Source organism: Solanum lycopersicum, chromosome 12, assembly GCF_036512215.1.
Source record: "Solanum lycopersicum chromosome 12, SLM_r2.1".
In the NCBI taxonomy this organism is placed as follows: Eukaryota; Viridiplantae; Streptophyta; class Magnoliopsida; order Solanales; family Solanaceae; genus Solanum; species Solanum lycopersicum.
Genome location: NC_090811.1, coordinates 1,360,436 through 1,379,987, shown reverse-complemented (window position 1 = coordinate 1,379,987; position 19,552 = coordinate 1,360,436). Strand labels below are relative to the sequence as shown.

Here is a 19,552-nt window from a genome sequence, read left to right as displayed (position 1 = left end):
CTTGTACTTTTGGTGAGCTTATAATTGGTTACTATATGCAGCTTCTTTATGAGTTATGTACAGATCCCCTGACTGGTAATCCTATGATGGATTTGTTGAGCACCAAAAAGTATTGGTTCTTTGTACAGGTGCGACTGTGTAGATTGAAATTGTTTCTGTATATTACTTGCACATTTTCTTAAAAGAAATTCTCCCTCTTGATCAATATTTGTCTCAGTTATTGTTTAAATATATCTGTACAGCATCTGGATTTAATTGGCATTGCTCCACTTCCCAAAAGAAATAGTAGTCAGGCACTTCGTATCAGTTCCCTTCATCAGGTCTGTTTTGAGCTAGTGGTGTGTTTGTTCCGCCATTTAGCTAGGTGAATTTGCTTCAAATATTTCTCCAATTTCGCTTACTTGATCTTATTAAATTGGTTACACATGTCCCTTATTTCTTCAGCGAGCATGGCTGTTGAAGCTGCTAACAATAGAATTGCATGCGGCTGATATGTCTAGTTCTACTCATCGAGAAGCTTGTCAAAGTATTCTATCTCAACTATTTGGAGAGGGAAATTTCAAATCCGATGTTGATCTCGGTGTATCTTCTCCCTATAGTCAAATTAGTACTGGAGTGAACGGCACCAGAATGATTAGTAAATCTAAGGTAAAGTTTTACTACTCACTGTGTCTTGAATATTCAGGAATATGATTACATCCTCTTGTTTTTGCACTGGTTCTCGTTGTTATTAATGTCACATTCCAAACATTTTATTTCATGCTTTTGTTTCCTGTATATGCCGTGCCCTCTTGTCCCTCTCTCTGGCTGTCGTTTACTATCACTTCTCAACATTCTATTAAACAAGTCAACAAGTTATTTGCCTTTTGTTCATATGAAGTCAAGCATTTGCTCAAAATCATTGAAACTCTCTGATCTAAACTTTTATGTTTTCTTTTATTTTCATATTTAACTTGCTCTCAACATTTCCACTTAAGTGGTGACATTACCCAGATTGTTCCTGCCATAATCCGTTATCTATGTTCAATGTGTTCTTAACTTCTGCCCCACCTCCATTGTGTTTTTTTTTGGGATAAAGGTACCATTTTATAACAGAGAACTATTACCTACAATCCTCCTAGATTCTCCAAAAAAGAAGTAATGTCCTCCACTTCTTTGGGGAGGACAAGATTACACCAAAAATATAAGGTTACTAGATGGTTCAACTTCCAACATTGGAGAGGTTTGCTCTTGTTCTCAGAGCATCTTAGGTTCCTTTCCTTCCAAATTGTCCACCAGATGCATGTAGGGACAATCTTCCATCTCTCCTTGTGACATGATTTTTTGCCTACTTTGTTCCAACTTGCTAGAACTTCTGATGTTTCTCTTGGCATAACCCAACTAATTCCTCCAAAATTAAAGAACATCTGCCACAGTGTCTCTGTGACCCTGCACTGTATGAAGAGATGGTTTGTTGTCTCTATTTCAAGTTCACAAAAAAAGCATCTGGATCATAACCGTCTACCCCACCTCCATTATGTATATCTTAATCATTTTTCCACTTCTTCATCTGCACAATCTTCCATCTCTCCTTGTGACATGATTTTTTGCCTTCTTTGTTCCAACTTGCTAGAACTTCTGATGTTTCTCTTGGCATAACCCAACTAATTCCTCCAAAATTAAAGAACATCTGCCAGTGTCTCTGTCACCCTGCACTGTATGAAGAGATGGTTTGTTGTCTCTATTTCAAGTTCACAAAAAAAGCATCTGGATCATAACCGTCTACCCCACCTCCATTATGTATATCTTAATCATTTTTCCACTTCTTCATCTGCACATTATGAGGTATCTCCCAAACCACTTAGAGCAACCTTCCCTAAAGTTTCTCCCTTTTGTTGTTGATGTATGTAGTAGGAGAGCACACTTCTATTATTTATGTCTTCACTATCGAAAGTCAATATTCAACCAACAAAAGTATAAAATGTACCAAACTTAATACTGGTATTATCTTGTGATCCCATTAACCAATGAGCCCTTATTGTGGTATTCCTTTCTTGTCACTTGTGTTCTCTTCATAACATTTCAATTTATTTTAAATAATTTTTTGGTAGATCCTTTTTTTTTTTTTGGATAAGTAAGATAAGTATCTTCTATTTTCATTAATAAAGGAAGTAAGAACAACTTCCGTTGCATTTATGTATAGGTATTGGAGTTGCTTGAAGTTGTCCAGTTCAAATCTCCTGATACTGTGTTGAAATCTTCACAAGCAGTTTCAAGCGCGAAGTATGGGTTTCTGGTAGGAACCTTGTTAGGTTTGGAGCAGTTTTTCATTGCTATTATCTTTGGGGAGTACTCTTATCATTCTCTGGCATTCTGCAGGCTGAAGATATACTTACCAATCCTGCTACTTCTGAAAAAGGTGGTGTTTATTACTACTCAGAACGTGGAGACCGTTTAATTGATCTAGCTGCATTTCGTGACAAATTATGGGAGGTACAATATTTCTTTGCAATCCAGTTTTTCCTTTCTTTTGTCCCTTATTTATTTATAAGATCCCTTTAGCCACCTGAGATTGTTTTTATCCATTGGAGGTGCTGCATAACCTTTCTTTTAAAATTTTATCCCTCTTTCAGAAATACAACTTGTTTAATCCCCAGCATAGCTCCTTCAGCACTGAAGTTGAGCTAAATGAAATCCGAGATACAGTCCAACAGCTGTTACGATGGGGTTGGAAATACAACAAAAATCTTGAAGAACAAGCAGCTCAGCTTCATATGTTAACTGGCTGGTCTCAAATTGTTGAGGTAACGTTTCTTTTCCTTCGTCACTTGGTTCTCAATTCGTCGGTATGCTTTGCTGTAAGTACGTGTGTTGGGCTAACATATTCTGTTATGCAAATTTTCTTCTAGGTCTCTGCCTCTAGCAAAATTTCCTCTCTTCCCAACCGTTCTGAAATATTATTTCAGTGAGTGACCATTTTCGTTTTTTTTTCTTTCTGTTTTGTTGCCAATCTTTGATCCCGTCTCACTTTTTCTTCCATGCATAGGTTGCTTGATGCCTCTCTTGGTGCTTCTGGTTCTCCCGACTGCTCATTGAAGATGGCACTGATACTGACACAGGTTATACATTTCTCGTCTTCTTAGTTTGTTGAAGTGGTTACACCATGTATTGCAGTTACCTCGATTATATTCTTATTTTGCTTAAGATATTTGTGTAGGTTGGTGTCACATGCATCGCCAAACTACGTGATGAAAGATTTTTATGCCCTAGTGGTTTAAACTCTGATACTGTCACTTGTCTTGACATCATGATGACAAAACAATTATCTAATGGAGCATGCCATTCTATTCTATTCAAGCTTATACTGGCAATTCTCAGAAACGAATCATCAGAAGCATTGAGGAGGCGGTATAGTGTTTCATATTTGATTAATCTTTGATTAATCTATTCCTTTAGCTTTGTTGCAGAGAAAAGGAAGTCTCTGACTTTTGCTGTTTGTTTCTTGACTACAGCCAATATGCCTTGCTCCTTAGCTATATCCAGTACTGTCAACATATGCTTGATCCTGATCTTCCTACCACAGTAATGCAGTTATTGACAATGGATGAACAGGAAAATGATGATCAGGATCTTGAAAAGGTTCTAAAATCTTTGTGGGGAAACTTCCCATTGGATCTCCCTATTGTTGTATTCTTACTGGATCAATTTAACACAATGATGTAACGAGTTGTTATTCCATTCTCTCACTCTGTTCTATCTTAAATTTGAACAGATTGTCAAAGATCAGACTGAAATGGCATATGCAAATTTTTCAATAATAAGGAAGGAGGCTCAATCACTTCTAGATCTGGTGGGTAGCACATTTCAGATTGAATTCTTAATTTTGTTTGTTGTTTCTTCTGATGCTGATCTATATCGGGGATTGGGACCGGTAGTGTGAACAAGCTCGTATAGGCAGATTTAACTTCTCTCACTCATCTGCACAAGTTATTTTATTTAAAGTATACCATTATTACTCCATTTCTCTACTTCCTGTGTCTATTGTTGAAGTGTGTGACCATCTTATCTAAAATCGTTGTTAGAAAGCAGACTATTTATTATTTAATAATATTCTTAACACGTCCTCTCACTTGTGGGCCTGATTCTTTTTCATGGGCCAAGCATGTGAAAATTCTTTTTGATATGGGTGGCGGTGAGATTCGATCTTAGGACCTCTATTTGCTCTGTTACTAGTGTTGTGAAAAGCGACAAAAAGTGTGAAGCAAGGCAAGGCGCAAGCATTGCGTTTTTATGCTTTGAAGTGAGGCGCTGCTAAAAGTGCGAGGGCTTCTGTAGGCAAAGCGAGAAGCGCGCTTAAAGCAAAGGCGACAAAAAGCGCTCTTAACCGTGTTAGGTTTTTTATTTTTAACTTCTGTTAATATACTTGTCTGCTGCAACTCAACATTTCCCTCTTCTTCTTCTGTGACTCAAACATCTCAACATCTGTTGCTGCAACTCAACGAGAAGTTCTTCCTCTCTTTTCTTCTTCTTCTTTGGACTCTCTTTCAAGCTTTTAACGACTACTTTTAGGGTTTCCCCCCTGTTATGCTCTGTTTTTTTTTTTACTTATTTGGTTTTGCTGTTTGCATTTGCTCAATATGTTATGATTATGAGTATTATTGACTATTTTTTATTTGCTTTTTAATTTAAGAATTGAAAGATTTGCTTAGTATGTTATTTCTATTAATTGGTTATTTATATATGCATATTTAATATTTTTTTATTTGTTGTACTAAACAATACTTTAGTAGAAAAGAGCATGCGCTTCGTTTCACACTTCACGCTTTGGCGAAGCAAGCTCTCGTCGCTTTTTCCTGCTTCTCATTCTCCAAAACACTGCTTGATACCAAGTTGAAGTGTCTGACCATCTCATTTAAAAACTTAAGCCATTAGAGAGAGCACATTTTTATTAGTTCTTGGACCTAACTCAACACACCTCCTAATGTTAAATTAGGTGTTGGGCCTATTTCACACCCCAAAAGCTAAGCTCAAATGGAGGAGGATTTCCCAAGCTTTATAAGGGGTCTACCCATCTAATTGACCAACAATGTAAGACTTTTTTCATTCTTTAACACCTCAGCTCACCTCACACCCGGTGCTTAGCATCTAGTGCGTGCACAATTTTAATTTCGGGGGTCCAATATTGGGTGAGACGGGTCCTGCCTTGATATCAAGTTGATGTGTGACCATCTCATATAAAAATTTAATTTGTTAAAGAGAGCACTTTTGTTAATTAATTATATTCTCAACAATTATCATAATTCATCTACTTTTTACTCGATGGAACTTTTAAAATTGATTTCCTGTTCCTTTTCCTCTGTATCTATCACATTATGGCTCCATATTTTCCTTTTGCATTTTGAAGTGTGTATGTATCATAATTGCTTTCTTGCTTCGCTAGCTTACCGTGCTTTTTTGTTTTATTCTAAAAACAGATCATAAAAGATGCAATCCATGGCAGCGAATCTGGAAAAACCATCTCGCTCTATGTTTTGGATGCTTTAATTTGCATTGATCATGAAAAGTTTTTCTTGAGTCAACTGCAGAGCAGAGGCTTTTTAAGGTCTTGCCTTGTGAACATCAATAACTTTTCTCAGGTACTTGATACATTACCCCCATAATATCTCTGTTGATATCTGGCATTCTTGCCTTACTTCGTGTTGGAGCATCTGATCTCTTCTCTTCTAATTCTCTTTTTTTTGGGCGTACAATCTCTTCAACTAAATTTCACGTTTCCATTATTTCTTCTAGTTTCACATTTATGCCTGTCGGCACTTGTCTGTCAATATTTATTAGTATCCTTGCTATTTCCTGTATATACTCTGTATTCGCGTGCATCATATTTTAAACTGAAATGTAATTCACATGTATGCAAAAACCTCTTATTATGATATTCATGCTGTTCCTGTGTGCAAAATCCTAGTAAGCCAGCTTAATTTTCTCTGAATTCTTCTGCTTTGGAATTAATTCAAGCCATGACTTCTGTTAGTATCAGTAACGGAAAAAGACACGAGTAACAAAAAATATAGGTAATGAAACGTTATGATTGAACTCATTACCGTTTTTTGGATTTAGATATATATATTTTTACTCTTTTAAATCATTGTGTTTTTAATTTTGTTTTTTAATTCAAGCCTACATTTAAGTTGTGTATTGTGTTTAAAGCACTAATAGACCTAGAGCCCTTTTTAGAGCTTTTCACCTTTAACAAGGCTGAAGCATATGAGTTTTTGGTATTACCTTCAGTAGATCTATGTCAACCACACAAATAAAAGGTTGTGTTTTTTTTGTTGTTGATAATGTCTTACCTTTATTTTGGATCTTTATTAAAAGAACTTTGCATTTTTTTGGTTGTGTAAGTGAGTCTTTGTTTGCGAAGTGTGCTAAGGAGTAAAAAGATGTTAACAAAGGGAAATCATGATTATGTCATAGTTCATGCTGCCTTATTAGGGGGTGTATTTCTCCTTTGAAATGTGTATTAACTTTCCAATCTGATAGAAACCCTCTGATGCATTCATTTGCATGCAATATGTTGTGTAGTTAATTTTTTTTTTTTAAATATACTTTCCGTGGGTTTAAAAAATTCGATTGGCATCTCCCATCAGGATGATGGCCAATCATATGATTATGTCAGAGTTCATGTGGCCTCATTAGGGGGTGTATTTCTCCTTTGAAATGTGTATTAATTTTCCAATCTGATGGAAACCCTCTCCATGCGTAGCTTGCATGCAATATGCTGTGTAGTTTTTATTTTTTTAAATATACTTCTCGTGGGTTTTAATAGTTCGATTCGCATCTCCCATCAGGATGGTGGGCTCTCGTTAGAGTCAATGCAGCGTGTCTGCACTCTTGAAGCGGAACTTGCTCTTCTTCTGAGAATTAGCCACAAGTATGGTAAATCTGGGGCCCAGGTGCTTTTTTCAATGGGTGCATATGAGCACATATCTGCCTGTAAGGCACTAAATATGCAATTGAAGGTATTTTTTCCTCTATTCATGTGATTTAGTTTGCAATATCCTCTTTGATTAAATTGTTACAATCTTTTACCAGGGAAGCTACCGGCGCATGGATGGCAAATTTGGAAGAGAACTGTCAGTTGATGTTGATAAACAGCGAATGATAATAGCTCCAATCTTGAGATTGGTGTTTTCACTTACTTCATTGGTTGATGCATCTGAATTTTTTGAGGTGTGCTTCATTTCTTCATTCGAATGCAGTATAATGTTGTAAAGACAATATCAACAACTTTTACTTTAAGATGAAATATTTTTAATTTCAAGAAAAATGTTGTGAAGACATGAAAAATTATTTCATTTTAAAGTCAAAAAAGTTTTTGATACCTTATGGTGCTTAAAATTCTTGTTTCTGACAAATAATCTTTTGTAGAAAGAAACAAAGAGTTATCCTTAATGGTTGATTCAATTAATTATATAGTTCTAGAATATGAAATATCTGAATGAACTTCTGGCAATTTGGCACTTATTCAAGAGGTTTACCATATTTTAAAAAAGTCCTCTTTCTCTTGCGATCTATCCTTTTAATTAAGTGGGTGACTAGCAGGTTAAAAACAAAGTTGTACGTGAAGTCATTGAATTTGTAAGAAGTCATCAATTACTTTTTGATCAAATCCTACGAGAAGATCTTTCTGATGCTGATGTCTTGACAATGGAACAAATAAATTTGGTTGTTGGCATACTTACGAAGGTACATTTCCGTACAGTTTTTTTGCATACTGTCTTTTAGGTGGATTTCAATTCCATTGATGGTTATATTACTGATGATATTTTAGCCATTTAAATAGCCAGTTGCTATTCTTGCCCCTATAATTAACAATTTTTTTTAGCTTACTTTTGAACTGTATTTCTGTGTAGATTTGGCCATATGAAGAGACCGATGAATATGGATTTGTTCAAGGGCTTTTTGTGATGATGCGTTTTCTTTTCTCTCGCGAGCCAGACTCTTTTATTACAAACCAATCTATGCATTTTCTGGAGGTAATAAGAATTTTTAGGTTTAGCTTGATTGTGTATTATTAAGGCAAGATGTATACAACGGTGAAGCTTGTATGGTCATAGACCACCTCACTTTTGTTTCCTTTTGTATGTATTATCAGGAACGTCGGAAGGCAGAAATGAATGCATCTCGTCTTTGCTTTAGCCTGAGTTCTTATCTCTGTTTTCTTGTTACGAAGAAGTCTTTAAGATTGCCGGTACATCAAAATTGACTTGTTTAATTATTTTCCTGCTTATGAACTTTTAAGTCAACGGTTAGGCATTAAATGTTTATGTCCTTTTCTTGCTGGTGCCTTGATAAATATTTTTGGCATGTGTCACAATTTTGTTCACTCTATTTGGATCAGGTCTCAGATGGTCGAATGGACTATCGCACTTCTGCTGGTCAGCAACAGCCAACATTGAATTTACTTGGTTTTCTTCTCAACTCGCTGACTACAGCATTGGAAAGAGCTACTGAGGACAGATATTTATTGCTTAGCAAGGTGAAAGATATGTGTTTTGGCTACTGAATAAAGAATTAATATTTGATTATCTGAGCTTTAAATCTCTTCATTATCCCAGATTCAAGACATAAATGAACTTTCAAGACAAGAAGTGGATGAAATCATCAATATGTGTGTTCCCAAGGGTTGTATTTCGTCGTCCGAGAACATTCAGAAAAGGTACATGTAGCTTCATGTAATACAATTCCAGGATAGAGTTTTGCTCGTCTAGTTATGAGATGTCTGATTTAGATCATTAAAACTAGCTGGAGGGTGGCGGGGCATTGCCACATATAGTAAAGGTTGGGTGGTCAGTTGAACACCCTTCGTCAAAAATTTATAGATAGTAAGCTTCCTATTAGTTCAACTCCGTCTGTCCAAATCATGTTTTCTGGTCATCTCCTTTTTGAGTGCTGATACAAACGACAGTTTATTTGCAACCAGCCCAAGTGGCAGTGATGACCTCACCTAAAGAATAACTACTACAATTGTTTTACTCAAGTAATTACTTGTATCCAGACATAATGTCTCCCTGAAATTTCTTTAATATCCAAGGCCCAAAAATAGATCCGGTTTGGTGGTCAAATCATAGGAAGTACACTCAATTTTTATTTCATTAATCTTTAATGCAATATGTGGATTTTGTTGACCATCACATATTAATTGATGTAGTCATATGCTTAATCTTGCAATTGTTGTGCTGACTGGATGAGCTACATTGTTTATAGGTGAATGATTATCATGCTTTAAATCCCTTTAGTATGCTAATCTGACTAATTTTCTGATTGGTTATATTCCAGGAGATATGTCGCGATGTTGGAGATGTGCCAGATTGTTGGAGATAGGAATCAACTTATGACACTATTGCTTTTACTAGCGGAAAACGTGATGAATATTATCCTTGTTCATTTTCAGGACAGGTACCATATTTATGGCACTTCTCTTTCGTTCATGGCTATGCAAATTCTGCTTGGTTTAACTTCTACTGGGCATTGCAGTTCTTTTGAATGTGACAACAAACGCTACTCAAAAGACGACTTGAATTTGCTATGTGGAAAGTTAATTTCAGCTTTGGAGAGGCTTGAATTTCTAAGCGAGGTATGCTAACAGTAACTTTTATCTTATGATATAGTCGTAAGTTCGTTTAAGATTACCAATCCTCTCTAAGGGTGTATTTGATTGGTCAAGATGTTTTGGACAACAAGTATCTTAAAATTGAGGGAAGTGACTTTCCCAATAGTAATTGGGAGCCAAGCTCCATTGGCCCTTGTGATTACTTTTTACAACATACCCAGTAGTCGCACAAGGTGGGCTCTTGGGAGGGTGAGGAGTACGCAGATCCTGTGCCTACCTTTTGGAAGGGGGTAGGGAGGCTGTTTCTAATGGGAATTTTCGATTATAAAAAAAAGCTTGTAATATTTCTCTTGTTCCAACATGTTTTGCATTATGTAAATTTTTGATACCTGAATGGCCAATGCTTGTTATATTTCTCCGTTTCTGTAATTTTGGGATTTAACCTTTCATTTTAATATTTTTCTTCTTTGCAGGATAAAACAGGTCATGACCTTAAAGTATTTCGAAGATTAGCTAGTTCTCTGAAAGAAATATCGATTCAGAAGTCACCTGTTTGACTGGCCATCTCCTTCTTTTGTTCTTTCATAAATTTTTAGCATAGGGGGTATGAGGAATTTTGTTGAGTTGTAATGTAATTGTATATTTATCTTTTACATAGTGCTTGTCCTATATTTTTTTAATCCTCCAATCTATTGTACATATTGTATATCATACTTACAGCCTCTATTGTGCTTTTTGTGTGGGAGTTCTGAATGTTACAGAAGACAGATTACACTAGAAGGCTATTAGTAGTTATACTCCTATAGGTCTTGCCCCCTTATTTGTAGGTTTCTGTACTTCGATTATCATATTATTTTGTGTATTTACTGTTCAGAATGTCTTAATGTGCGTCTTATAGCACTTTTTCTGAATTGCATTGAACTATTTTTTCTATAGCTGAGGGAATATCGGAAGTAATCTCTCTACCTACAAGGTGAAGGTAATGTGTTTGTAGACTCGATCTTTCACAGACGCATTTAATTGGGTATGTAGTTGAATTCTAAATGTCATAATCCATCACAACTACTATTTTTGGACGTGATATATCATTAGTTCGATATATCTATGAATTGGAATCCATTATTAAGACAGATAATCATGACTTTTTATATGGTCCTCCATTCTTAATGTATAACCCATTTGTGTAATTTCAACATTCTGTGTGCATTTCTGAGAAAGAGTTTAATTATTTTATTATACTAAGTTCAATAATTGTTCAGATTAGTCAACATTTATCTCTTTCAATGTAAATGATCATACTGGGTTCATGGTAAGCACGGTTAAAAGTCTAATATGTCCACTAGAAATTTTAATTAGTAGCCATTTTGCTTGTCGCTAAAAGTCTAATTTGTCATCACTAAAAGACTGGATTAATGGCAATTTTTGTTGCAGCTAAAACTCTAATATGTCGCCACTAAAAACTAGATTAGTGGCAATCTCAGTAGCCACTAAAAGGATGAATAAGTGGCAATTTTAATCGCCGTTAAAACAGTGAATTAGTGGCAATAAAAATAGCCCATATAAGAGCAATTTGTCGTCACAAAAGAGTTGAATTATTGGCAATACAAATCGCAGCATAACGTCTAATTAATCGTCGCTAAAAGCCTAACTAGCCGCCACTAAAAGAAAGAAATAGTGGCAATAAAAAATCGCCGCCAATAGTCTAAACAGTCGCCACTAAAAATAGAAATAGTGGCAAGATAAATCGCCGCTGAAAGTCACAACAGTCGCCACTAAAAGATGGAATAATGCCAACAGTAATCGCCGCTAAAATTCTAACAAGTCGCCACTAAAAGAAGAATTAGTGGCAAAAGAGAGTCGCCGCTAAAAATCTAAAAAGTCGCCACTAAAAGATGAATTAGTGGCAAAAGAGAGTCGCTGCTAAAAGTCTAAAAAGTCGCCACTAAAAGAAGAATTAGTGGCAAAAGATAGTCGCCGCTAAAAGTCTAAAAACTCGTCACTAAAAGCAGAATTAGTGGCAAAAGGTAGTCGCCGCTAAAAGTATAAAAAGTCGCCACTAAAAGAAGAATTAGTGGCAAAAGATAGTCGCCGCTAAAAATATAAAAGTCGCCACTGAAAGATAAATTAGTGGCAACAGAAGTCGCCGCTAAAAAAGTCTAAAAAGTCGCCACTAAAAAAAGAATTAGTGTCAACAATTGTAACCGCTAAAAGTCTAAAAAGTCGCCACTAAAAGAAGAATTAGTGGCAACAGATGGTCGCCGCTAAAAGTATAAAAAGTCGCCACTGAAAGATAGAATTACTGGCAACAGATTTCGCCGCTAAAAGTCTAAAAAGTCGCCAGTAAAATAATTAGCGGCAAAAATTATCGCCGCTAAAAGTCTAAAAAGTCGCCACTAAAGAAGAATTAGTGGCAAGAGATAGTCGCCGCTAAAAGTATAAAAAGTCGCCACTGAAAAATGGAATTAGTGGCAGATGTCGCCGCTAAAAGTCTAAATAATCGCCACTAATTAGTGGCAACAATTGTCGCCGCTAAAAAAAACATTAGTGGCAACTCTTGTCGCTGCTAAAATACTATAAAGACACCACCAAAAGATTGAATTAGGGGCAACAATAATCACTGCTAAAAGTTAAACAGTCGCCACTTAAAGAGAATTCGTTGAACAACACTAAACGTTCAACCCCCTTTTTTACCATTAGCAAGAACCTGTTTCAGTTGAATATTATAAGGAATTCGAACAAATGCTTCAATTAAAGTATTAAGAAGTACCGATTGTGGAACCTCAATTTCCACGGGCTTATTAGATAAAAGGCAATAGAATTAGTGGCAACAGTAATCACCACTAAAAGCCTAAACAATGCCACTAAACGATTGAATTAGTGGAAGTCGCCGCTAAAAGCCTAAATCGTTGCCACTAAAAGGTAGGACTAGTGGCAGCAATAATCAACGCTGAAAGTCTAAAAAGTCATCACTAAAAGATAGAATTAGTGACAACAATAATCACCTCTAAAAGTCTAAATAGTCGCCACTAATTAGTCGCAATATAAATCGCCGCTAAAAGTCTAAATAGTCCCCACTAAAAGATAGAATTAATGGCAATACTTGTCCCCACGAAAAGTCGATTATGTCTCCACTAAATGATGGAATTAGTGGCGACGTTAGTCACAGCGAAAAGCCTACTATGTCGCCACTAAAAGATAGCAATTTTAGTCTCCACCAAGACTTTACTATGTCTTCACTAAATTGTGAACATCTCTCAATTCTAAAATCGTATGGACAAATGGTTTAGTCGTCGGAAAGTAGACTAGTAGATCTTCAATTTCATATATTGGTGTTCTTCTAAAGCTTTTATAGATTGAGAGAAAAGCTCTCAGACATTTCTCCAAATTTCAAAAGGTTCATCAAAGAAACTTACTCTAGCCTTTGTCAACATTTATTTCCCAACTTGCTTGAATTCAAAACATAACTTAGATCATTAGGCGAGTAAATCACCTTATAAAACATTCTTATTAGGTATCTCAGACACTCTTTGTCTTATCCCCAAGGTACTAGTTAACTTAAACATATTGAACAAGCGGGGTATCAGAAGACACATTCTTTAACTCGAACTTATTTACTGACGTTCGTTAATCTTTTGTTTTACCACTACCTTCGCAACCTTATTATTTTGACATGACACACCAAGTCATATAGCCTCATACAGTCATGCAATGATACATACACTATGCGAAAGAACCACGGGGTCTTACAGAAATGGGTACATTGCTAACGTCTCAAGGAATGTTCATAGACTATAATACACGAAAATTAGCAAATCTGCATTTACCTACTTTGGGCTTGTTTAAACTTTAAAATGCGCTCATTTTCCTCGCGTTATGGAACTAGGTACATTGCTAACGCCTTAATAGACGTTCAGGACAAAATTTATTTTTACCCGCTTTGGGGCTCGTTTGAATTTGAAAATGCACCCGGTTTCCCTGCGAGATAAATCGTTTGACCTTGAAAATGGGTCGATTTGGCCGTGATGACTAACATGATCCAAAGATAAGTTCTTAACAGACGTCCATGTACAATTTTAGTTAAAATGAAGTCGGAATTCTAGGTCAGCACAAATCCATGGACTACAGCGTACGAAAATCGACAAAATGGCCAATTTACCTGCTTTGGGACTCGTTTGACCTTGAAAATGGATCAATTTAGTTGTCATTACCAACTGTCTCAGTAATTAAATTCATAGCAAACATTTATGTAAAATTTTTACAAAGTGTCGTCAAAATTTCGGATCACAAAAAATCCATAGACCATAGAAAACAAAAATCATTAAAATAGGATATTTAGTTGCTCTAGGGCTCGTTTGGCCTTGAAAATGATGTTTTTTGGCAGTGGTGACCAAATTGCTACATATTTAAGGTTTTAACAGATGTCTATTTAAAATTTTGACAAAAATAATGTCGGGATTCTGGATTACCAAGAACTCATAGACTATAACGCATGAAAATCGATAAAATACGGAGAGGGTTTACCTGCTCATGGGCTCGTTTAACCTTGAAATAGGTTGTTTTATCTATGGTCACCAACTGGCTCCATAGATAAGGTCTTAACAGACGTCCCTGTTAAAATTTTGCAAAAATGATGTTGGGATTACGGATCACCAAAAATCCATGGTCTATGACACACAAAAATCGGTAAAATGAGTTGTTTGTATGCTCTTGGCTTGTTTGACCTTAAAAATGGGTCTTTATAGCCGTAGTGACCAACTGGAACCATATTTAAGGTCTTAACGTGCGTTCATATAAAATTTGGGCAATAAGACGTTAAAATTTTGGATCACCAAAAATCCATGGACTAGCACAAGAAAATTGGTAAAATGAGGGGTTTACCTGCTCTAGGGTTCACCTGACCTTGAAAATGGATCATTTTGGCCATGGTGGAAAACTGGATCCATAACTAAGTTATAGCAAACGTCGATGTAAAATTTAGGCAAGAATGACTTCAAAATTCCGGATCACCAAAAATTCATGGACTATAGCACACGAAAATCAAAAAAATAAGGGGTTTACTTGCTCTGGGGCTCATTTGACCATAAAAATAGGTCGTTTTGGCTTTAGTGACCAACTTTCTCCATAGATAAGGTTTTAACGGATGTATGTGTAAAATTTTGGCGACTTTGAAATTTCATATCACAGAAAATTCATGGACTATAGCACACAAAAAATCAGAAAAATTAGGGGCTTAACTTCTCTAGGCTCATTTGACTTTGAAAATGGGTTGATTTGATTGTGGTGACCAACTGACTCCATAGTTAAGGTCTTAAAGAATATCCATTTAATTTTTTGCAAAAATGACATTGAAATTGTGAATCACCAAAAATTCATGGACTATAGCACACGAAAATTGGCAAAATGGGGGTATGCTCAACAAGTAAGGTCTTAACGGACATTCATGTAAAATTTTGTCAAAAATAACATTGGAATTATGCATCACCAAAATTCATGAATTATAGCACATAAAAATCGGTAAAATAGGGGGATTTACCTGCTCTGGGCTCGTTTTACCTTGAAAACAGGTCGTTTTGGCTGTGGTGACAAACTAGGTCCATAACTGAGGTATTAGCGGATGTCGATGTAAAATTTTGGCAAAAATGACGTCAGAATTTTGGATCATCAAATATTCATGGACTATAGCACACGCAAATCATAAAATTGAGAATTTACTTGCTCTCGAGATTGTTTGACCTTGAAAAATGGATCGTTTTAGTCATGGTGACCAACTCTCTCTATAAATAAGGTCTTAATAGACGTCCATGTAAAATTTTGGCAAAAATGACATTAGAATTCCATATCATCAAAAATCAATGGACTGTAGCACAAGATAATCGAAAAAATAGGGGGTTTAACTTCTCTTGGCTAATTTGACTTTGAAAATGGATCGTTTTGATCGTGGTGACCAACTGAGTCCATATCTAAGGTATTAACAAACATGCATGTAAAATTTTGGCAAAAATAAGAAAGAAATTCTGAATCACCAATAAATTATGGACTATGCACACGAAAAGCAGCAAAATGGGGTGTTTACCTGTGTTGGACTCATTTGACCTTAAAATGGATTGTTTTAGTTGTGGTGACCAACTTGCTTCATCCCTAAGGTCTTAACAGACGTTTATATAAAATTTGTCAAAAATGATGTCAGAATTCCGAATGACCGAAAATCCATGTACTATATAGCATATGAAAATCGGCAAAATGAGGGGTATACCTTCTATAGTGCTTGTTTTAACTTGAAAATTAGTCGTTTTGCATGTGGTGACAAACTGGCTCCATATGTGAGGTCTTAACGGTCATCCATGTAAAATTTTGACAAAAATGACGTTGGAATTCCGGATCACCAAAAATTCATGGATTATAGCACACGAAATTGACAAAATGGGGGGTTTACTTTCTCAGGGGCTTGTTTGACCTTTAAAATGAGTCATTTTGGCCATGATAACCAAATAAAATGTCTTAACGAACGTTCATGTAAAACCTTAGCAAAAATGACATCGAAATTATGGATCACTAAAACCGGGGCTCATTTGACCTTCCAAATGGGTCGGACAAGCCGTGATGGCCAACCGTATGCATAGACAAGGTCCTGACGGACGTCCACGAAAAAATTTGGCATTTTTGACGTCGGAATCTGGATCACCCAAAAAATGGTGTGCTATAGCACACGAAAATCGTCGAAATGAGGGGTATGCTCGCTTTGGGGCTTGTTTGACCTTCCAAATGGGTCGGACAAGCCGGGATGGCCAACCGTATGCATAGACAAGGTCTTGACGGACGTCCATGAAAAAATTTTGCATTTTTGACGTCGAAATCCGGATCACCCAAAAAATGGTGTGCTATAGCACACGAAAATCATCAAATGAGGGGTATGCTCGCTTCGGAGCTCGTTTGACCTTCCAAATGGGTCGGACAAGCCGTGATGGCCAACCGTATGCATAGACAAGGTCTTGACAGACGTCTACCAAAAAATTTTACATTTTTGACGTCGGAATCCGGATCACCCAAAAAATGGTGTGCTATAGCACACGAAAATCGTCTAAATGAGAGGTATGCTTACTTCGGGGCTCGTTTGACCTCCCATATGGGTCGGAAAAGCCGTGATGGCCCATCGTATGCATAGAAAAGGTCTTGACAGACGTCTACGAAAAAGTTTGGCATTTTTGACGTCGGAATCTGGATCACCCAAAAAATGGTGTGCTATAGCACACGAAAATCGTCGAAATGAGAGGTATGCTCGCTTCGGGGCTCGTATGCATAGACAAGGTCTTGACGGACGTCCACAAAAAAAATTTGGTATTTTTAACGTCGGAATCCGGATCACCCAAAAAATGGTGTGCTATCGCACACGAAAATCATCGAAATGAGGGGTATGCTCGTTTCGGGGCTCGTTTGACCTTCCAAATGGGTCGGACAAGCTGTGATGGCCAACCGTATGCATAGACAAGGTCTTGAAAGACGTCCACGAAAACATTTGGCATTTTTGACGTCAAAATCCGGATCAACCAAAAAATGGTGTGCTATCGCACACGAAAATCGTCGAAATGAGGGGTATGCTTGCTTCAGGGCTCGTTTGACCTTCCAAATGGGTCGGACAAGTTGTGATGGCCAACAGTATGCATAGACAAGGTCTTGACGGACGTACACGAAAAAATTTAGCATTGTTGACGTCAGAATCCGGATCACTCAAAAAATGGTGTGCTATAGCACACGAAAATCATCGAAATGAGGGGTATGCTCGCTTCGGGGCTCGTTTTACCTTCCAAATGGGTCGGACAAGCCGTGATGGCCAACCGTATGCATAGACAAGGTCTTGACAAACGTCCACGAAAAAATTCGGCATTTTTTACGTCGGAATCTGGATCACCCAAGAAATGGTGTGGTATAGCACACGAAAATCATCGAAATGAGGGGTATGCTCGCTTCTGGGCTCGTTTGACCTTTCAAATGGGTCGTACAAGCCGTGATGGCCAACCGTATGCATACACAAGGTCTTGACGGACATCCACGAAAAACTTTGGCATTTTTGATGTTGGAATCCGGATCACCCAAAAATGGTGTGCTATAGCACACGAAAATCGTCGAAATGAGAGGTATGATCGCTTCGGGGATCGTTTGACCTTCCAAAAGGGTCGGACAAGCTGTGATGGCCAACCGTATGCATAGACAAGGTCTTTACAGACGTCTACAAAAAGATTTGGCATTTTTGACGTCGGAATCCGGATCACCCAAAAAATAGTGTGCTATAGCACACGAAAATCGTAGAAATGAGGGGTATGCTCGCCTCGGGGCTGGTTTGACCTTCAAAATGGGTCGGACAAGCCGTGATGGCCAACCGTATATATAGAAAAGGTCTTGACGGACGTCCACAAAAAAATTTTACATTTTTCACGTCAGAATCCGGATCACCCCAAAAATGGTGTGCTATAAAATACGAAAATCGTCGAAATGGGGGGTATGCTCACTTGGGGCTCGTTTGACCTTCCAAATGGATCGGAAAAGCCGTGATGGACAACCGTATGCATAGACAAGGTCTTGACGAACGTCCACGAAAAAATTTGGCATTTTTGACGTCGGAATCTGGATCACCCAAAAAATGGTGTGCTATAGCATACGAAAATCGTCGAAATGAGGGGTATGCTCGCTTTGAGGCTCGTTTGACCTTCCAAATGGGTCGGAAAAGCCGTGATGGACAACCGTATGCATAGACAAGGTCTTGACGGACGTCCACGAAAAAATTTGGCATTTTTGACGTCGAAATCCGGATCACCCAAAAAATGGTGTGCTATAGCACACGAAAATCATCGAAATGAGGGGTATGGTCGCTTCGGGGCTCGTTTGACCTTCCAAATGGGTCGTACAAGCCGTGATGGACAACCGTATTGATAGACAAGGTCTTGACGGACGTCCACGAAAAAAAATTTCATTTTTGACATCGGATTCCGGATCACCCAAAAAATGGTGTGCTATAGCATACGAAAATCGTCGAAATGAGGGGTATGCTCGCTTCGGGGCTCGTTTGACCTTCCATATGGGTCGGAAAAGCCGTGATGGCCAATCGTATGCATAGAAAAGGTCTTGACAGACGTCCACAAAAAAAATTGGTATTTTTGACGTCGGAATCTGGATCACCCAAAAAATAGTGTGCTATAGCACACGAAAATCATCGAAATGAGGGGTATGCTCGGTTCGGAGCTCGTTTGACCTTCCAAATGGGTCAGACAAGCCATGATGGCCAACCTTATGCATAGACAAGGTCTTGAAGGACGTCTACGAAAAAATTTGGCATTTTTGACGTCGGAATCCGGATCACCCAAAAAATGGTGTGCTATAGCACACGAAAATCGTCGAAATGAGAGGTATGCTCGCTTTAGGGCTCGTTTGACCTTCCAAATAGGTCGGACAAGCCGTGATGGCCAACCGTATGCATAGACAAGGTCTTGACGGATGTCCACAAAAAAATTTGGCATTTTTGACGTCGTAATCCGGATCACCCAAAAAATGGTGTGCTATCGCACACGAAAATCATCTAAATGAGGGGTATGCTTGCTTCGGGGCTCGTTTGACCTTCCATATGGGTCGGAAAAGCCGTGATGGGCAATCGTATGCATATAAAAGGTCTTGACAGACGTCCACAAAAAAATTTGGCATTTTTAACGTCGGAATCTAGATCACCCAAAAAATGGTGTGCCATAGCACACGAAAATCGCTGAAATGAGGGGTATGCTCGCTTCGGGGCTCGTATGCATAGACAAGGTCTTGACGGACGTCTACGAAAAAATTTGGTATTTTTGACGTCAGAATCCGGATAATCCAATAAATGGTGTGCTATCGCACACGAAAATCATCGAAATGAGGGGTATGCTCGCTTCGGAGCTCGTTTGACCTTCCAAATGAGTCGGACAAGCTGTGATGGCCAACTGT

General features: G+C 37.6%; 1 protein-coding gene across 1 annotated transcript in view; it reads left to right on the top strand.

Moving 5' to 3' along the window:
- The window catches only part of LOC101260798 (nuclear pore complex protein NUP205), a 30,846-nt gene extending 20,381 nt beyond the window's left edge, over positions 1-10,465 (top strand). The window contains exons 24-45 of the mRNA XM_010315389.4: positions 42-128; positions 243-320; positions 445-648; positions 2,183-2,275; positions 2,359-2,472; positions 2,613-2,783; positions 2,889-2,944; positions 3,026-3,098; positions 3,197-3,387; positions 3,492-3,618; positions 3,752-3,829; positions 5,454-5,615; positions 6,825-6,995; positions 7,069-7,206; positions 7,579-7,722; positions 7,890-8,012; positions 8,132-8,227; positions 8,378-8,515; positions 8,595-8,695; positions 9,316-9,435; positions 9,514-9,613; positions 10,063-10,465. Coding sequence (XP_010313691.2) covers positions 42-128; positions 243-320; positions 445-648; positions 2,183-2,275; positions 2,359-2,472; positions 2,613-2,783; positions 2,889-2,944; positions 3,026-3,098; positions 3,197-3,387; positions 3,492-3,618; positions 3,752-3,829; positions 5,454-5,615; positions 6,825-6,995; positions 7,069-7,206; positions 7,579-7,722; positions 7,890-8,012; positions 8,132-8,227; positions 8,378-8,515; positions 8,595-8,695; positions 9,316-9,435; positions 9,514-9,613; positions 10,063-10,146 — 2,649 coding nt within the window. The 3' untranslated portion in view covers positions 10,147-10,465. The remainder of the gene's footprint in view (positions 1-41; positions 129-242; positions 321-444; positions 649-2,182; positions 2,276-2,358; positions 2,473-2,612; positions 2,784-2,888; positions 2,945-3,025; positions 3,099-3,196; positions 3,388-3,491; positions 3,619-3,751; positions 3,830-5,453; positions 5,616-6,824; positions 6,996-7,068; positions 7,207-7,578; positions 7,723-7,889; positions 8,013-8,131; positions 8,228-8,377; positions 8,516-8,594; positions 8,696-9,315; positions 9,436-9,513; positions 9,614-10,062) is intronic.
- The last annotated feature ends 9,087 nt before the right edge of the window (positions 10,466-19,552 follow it).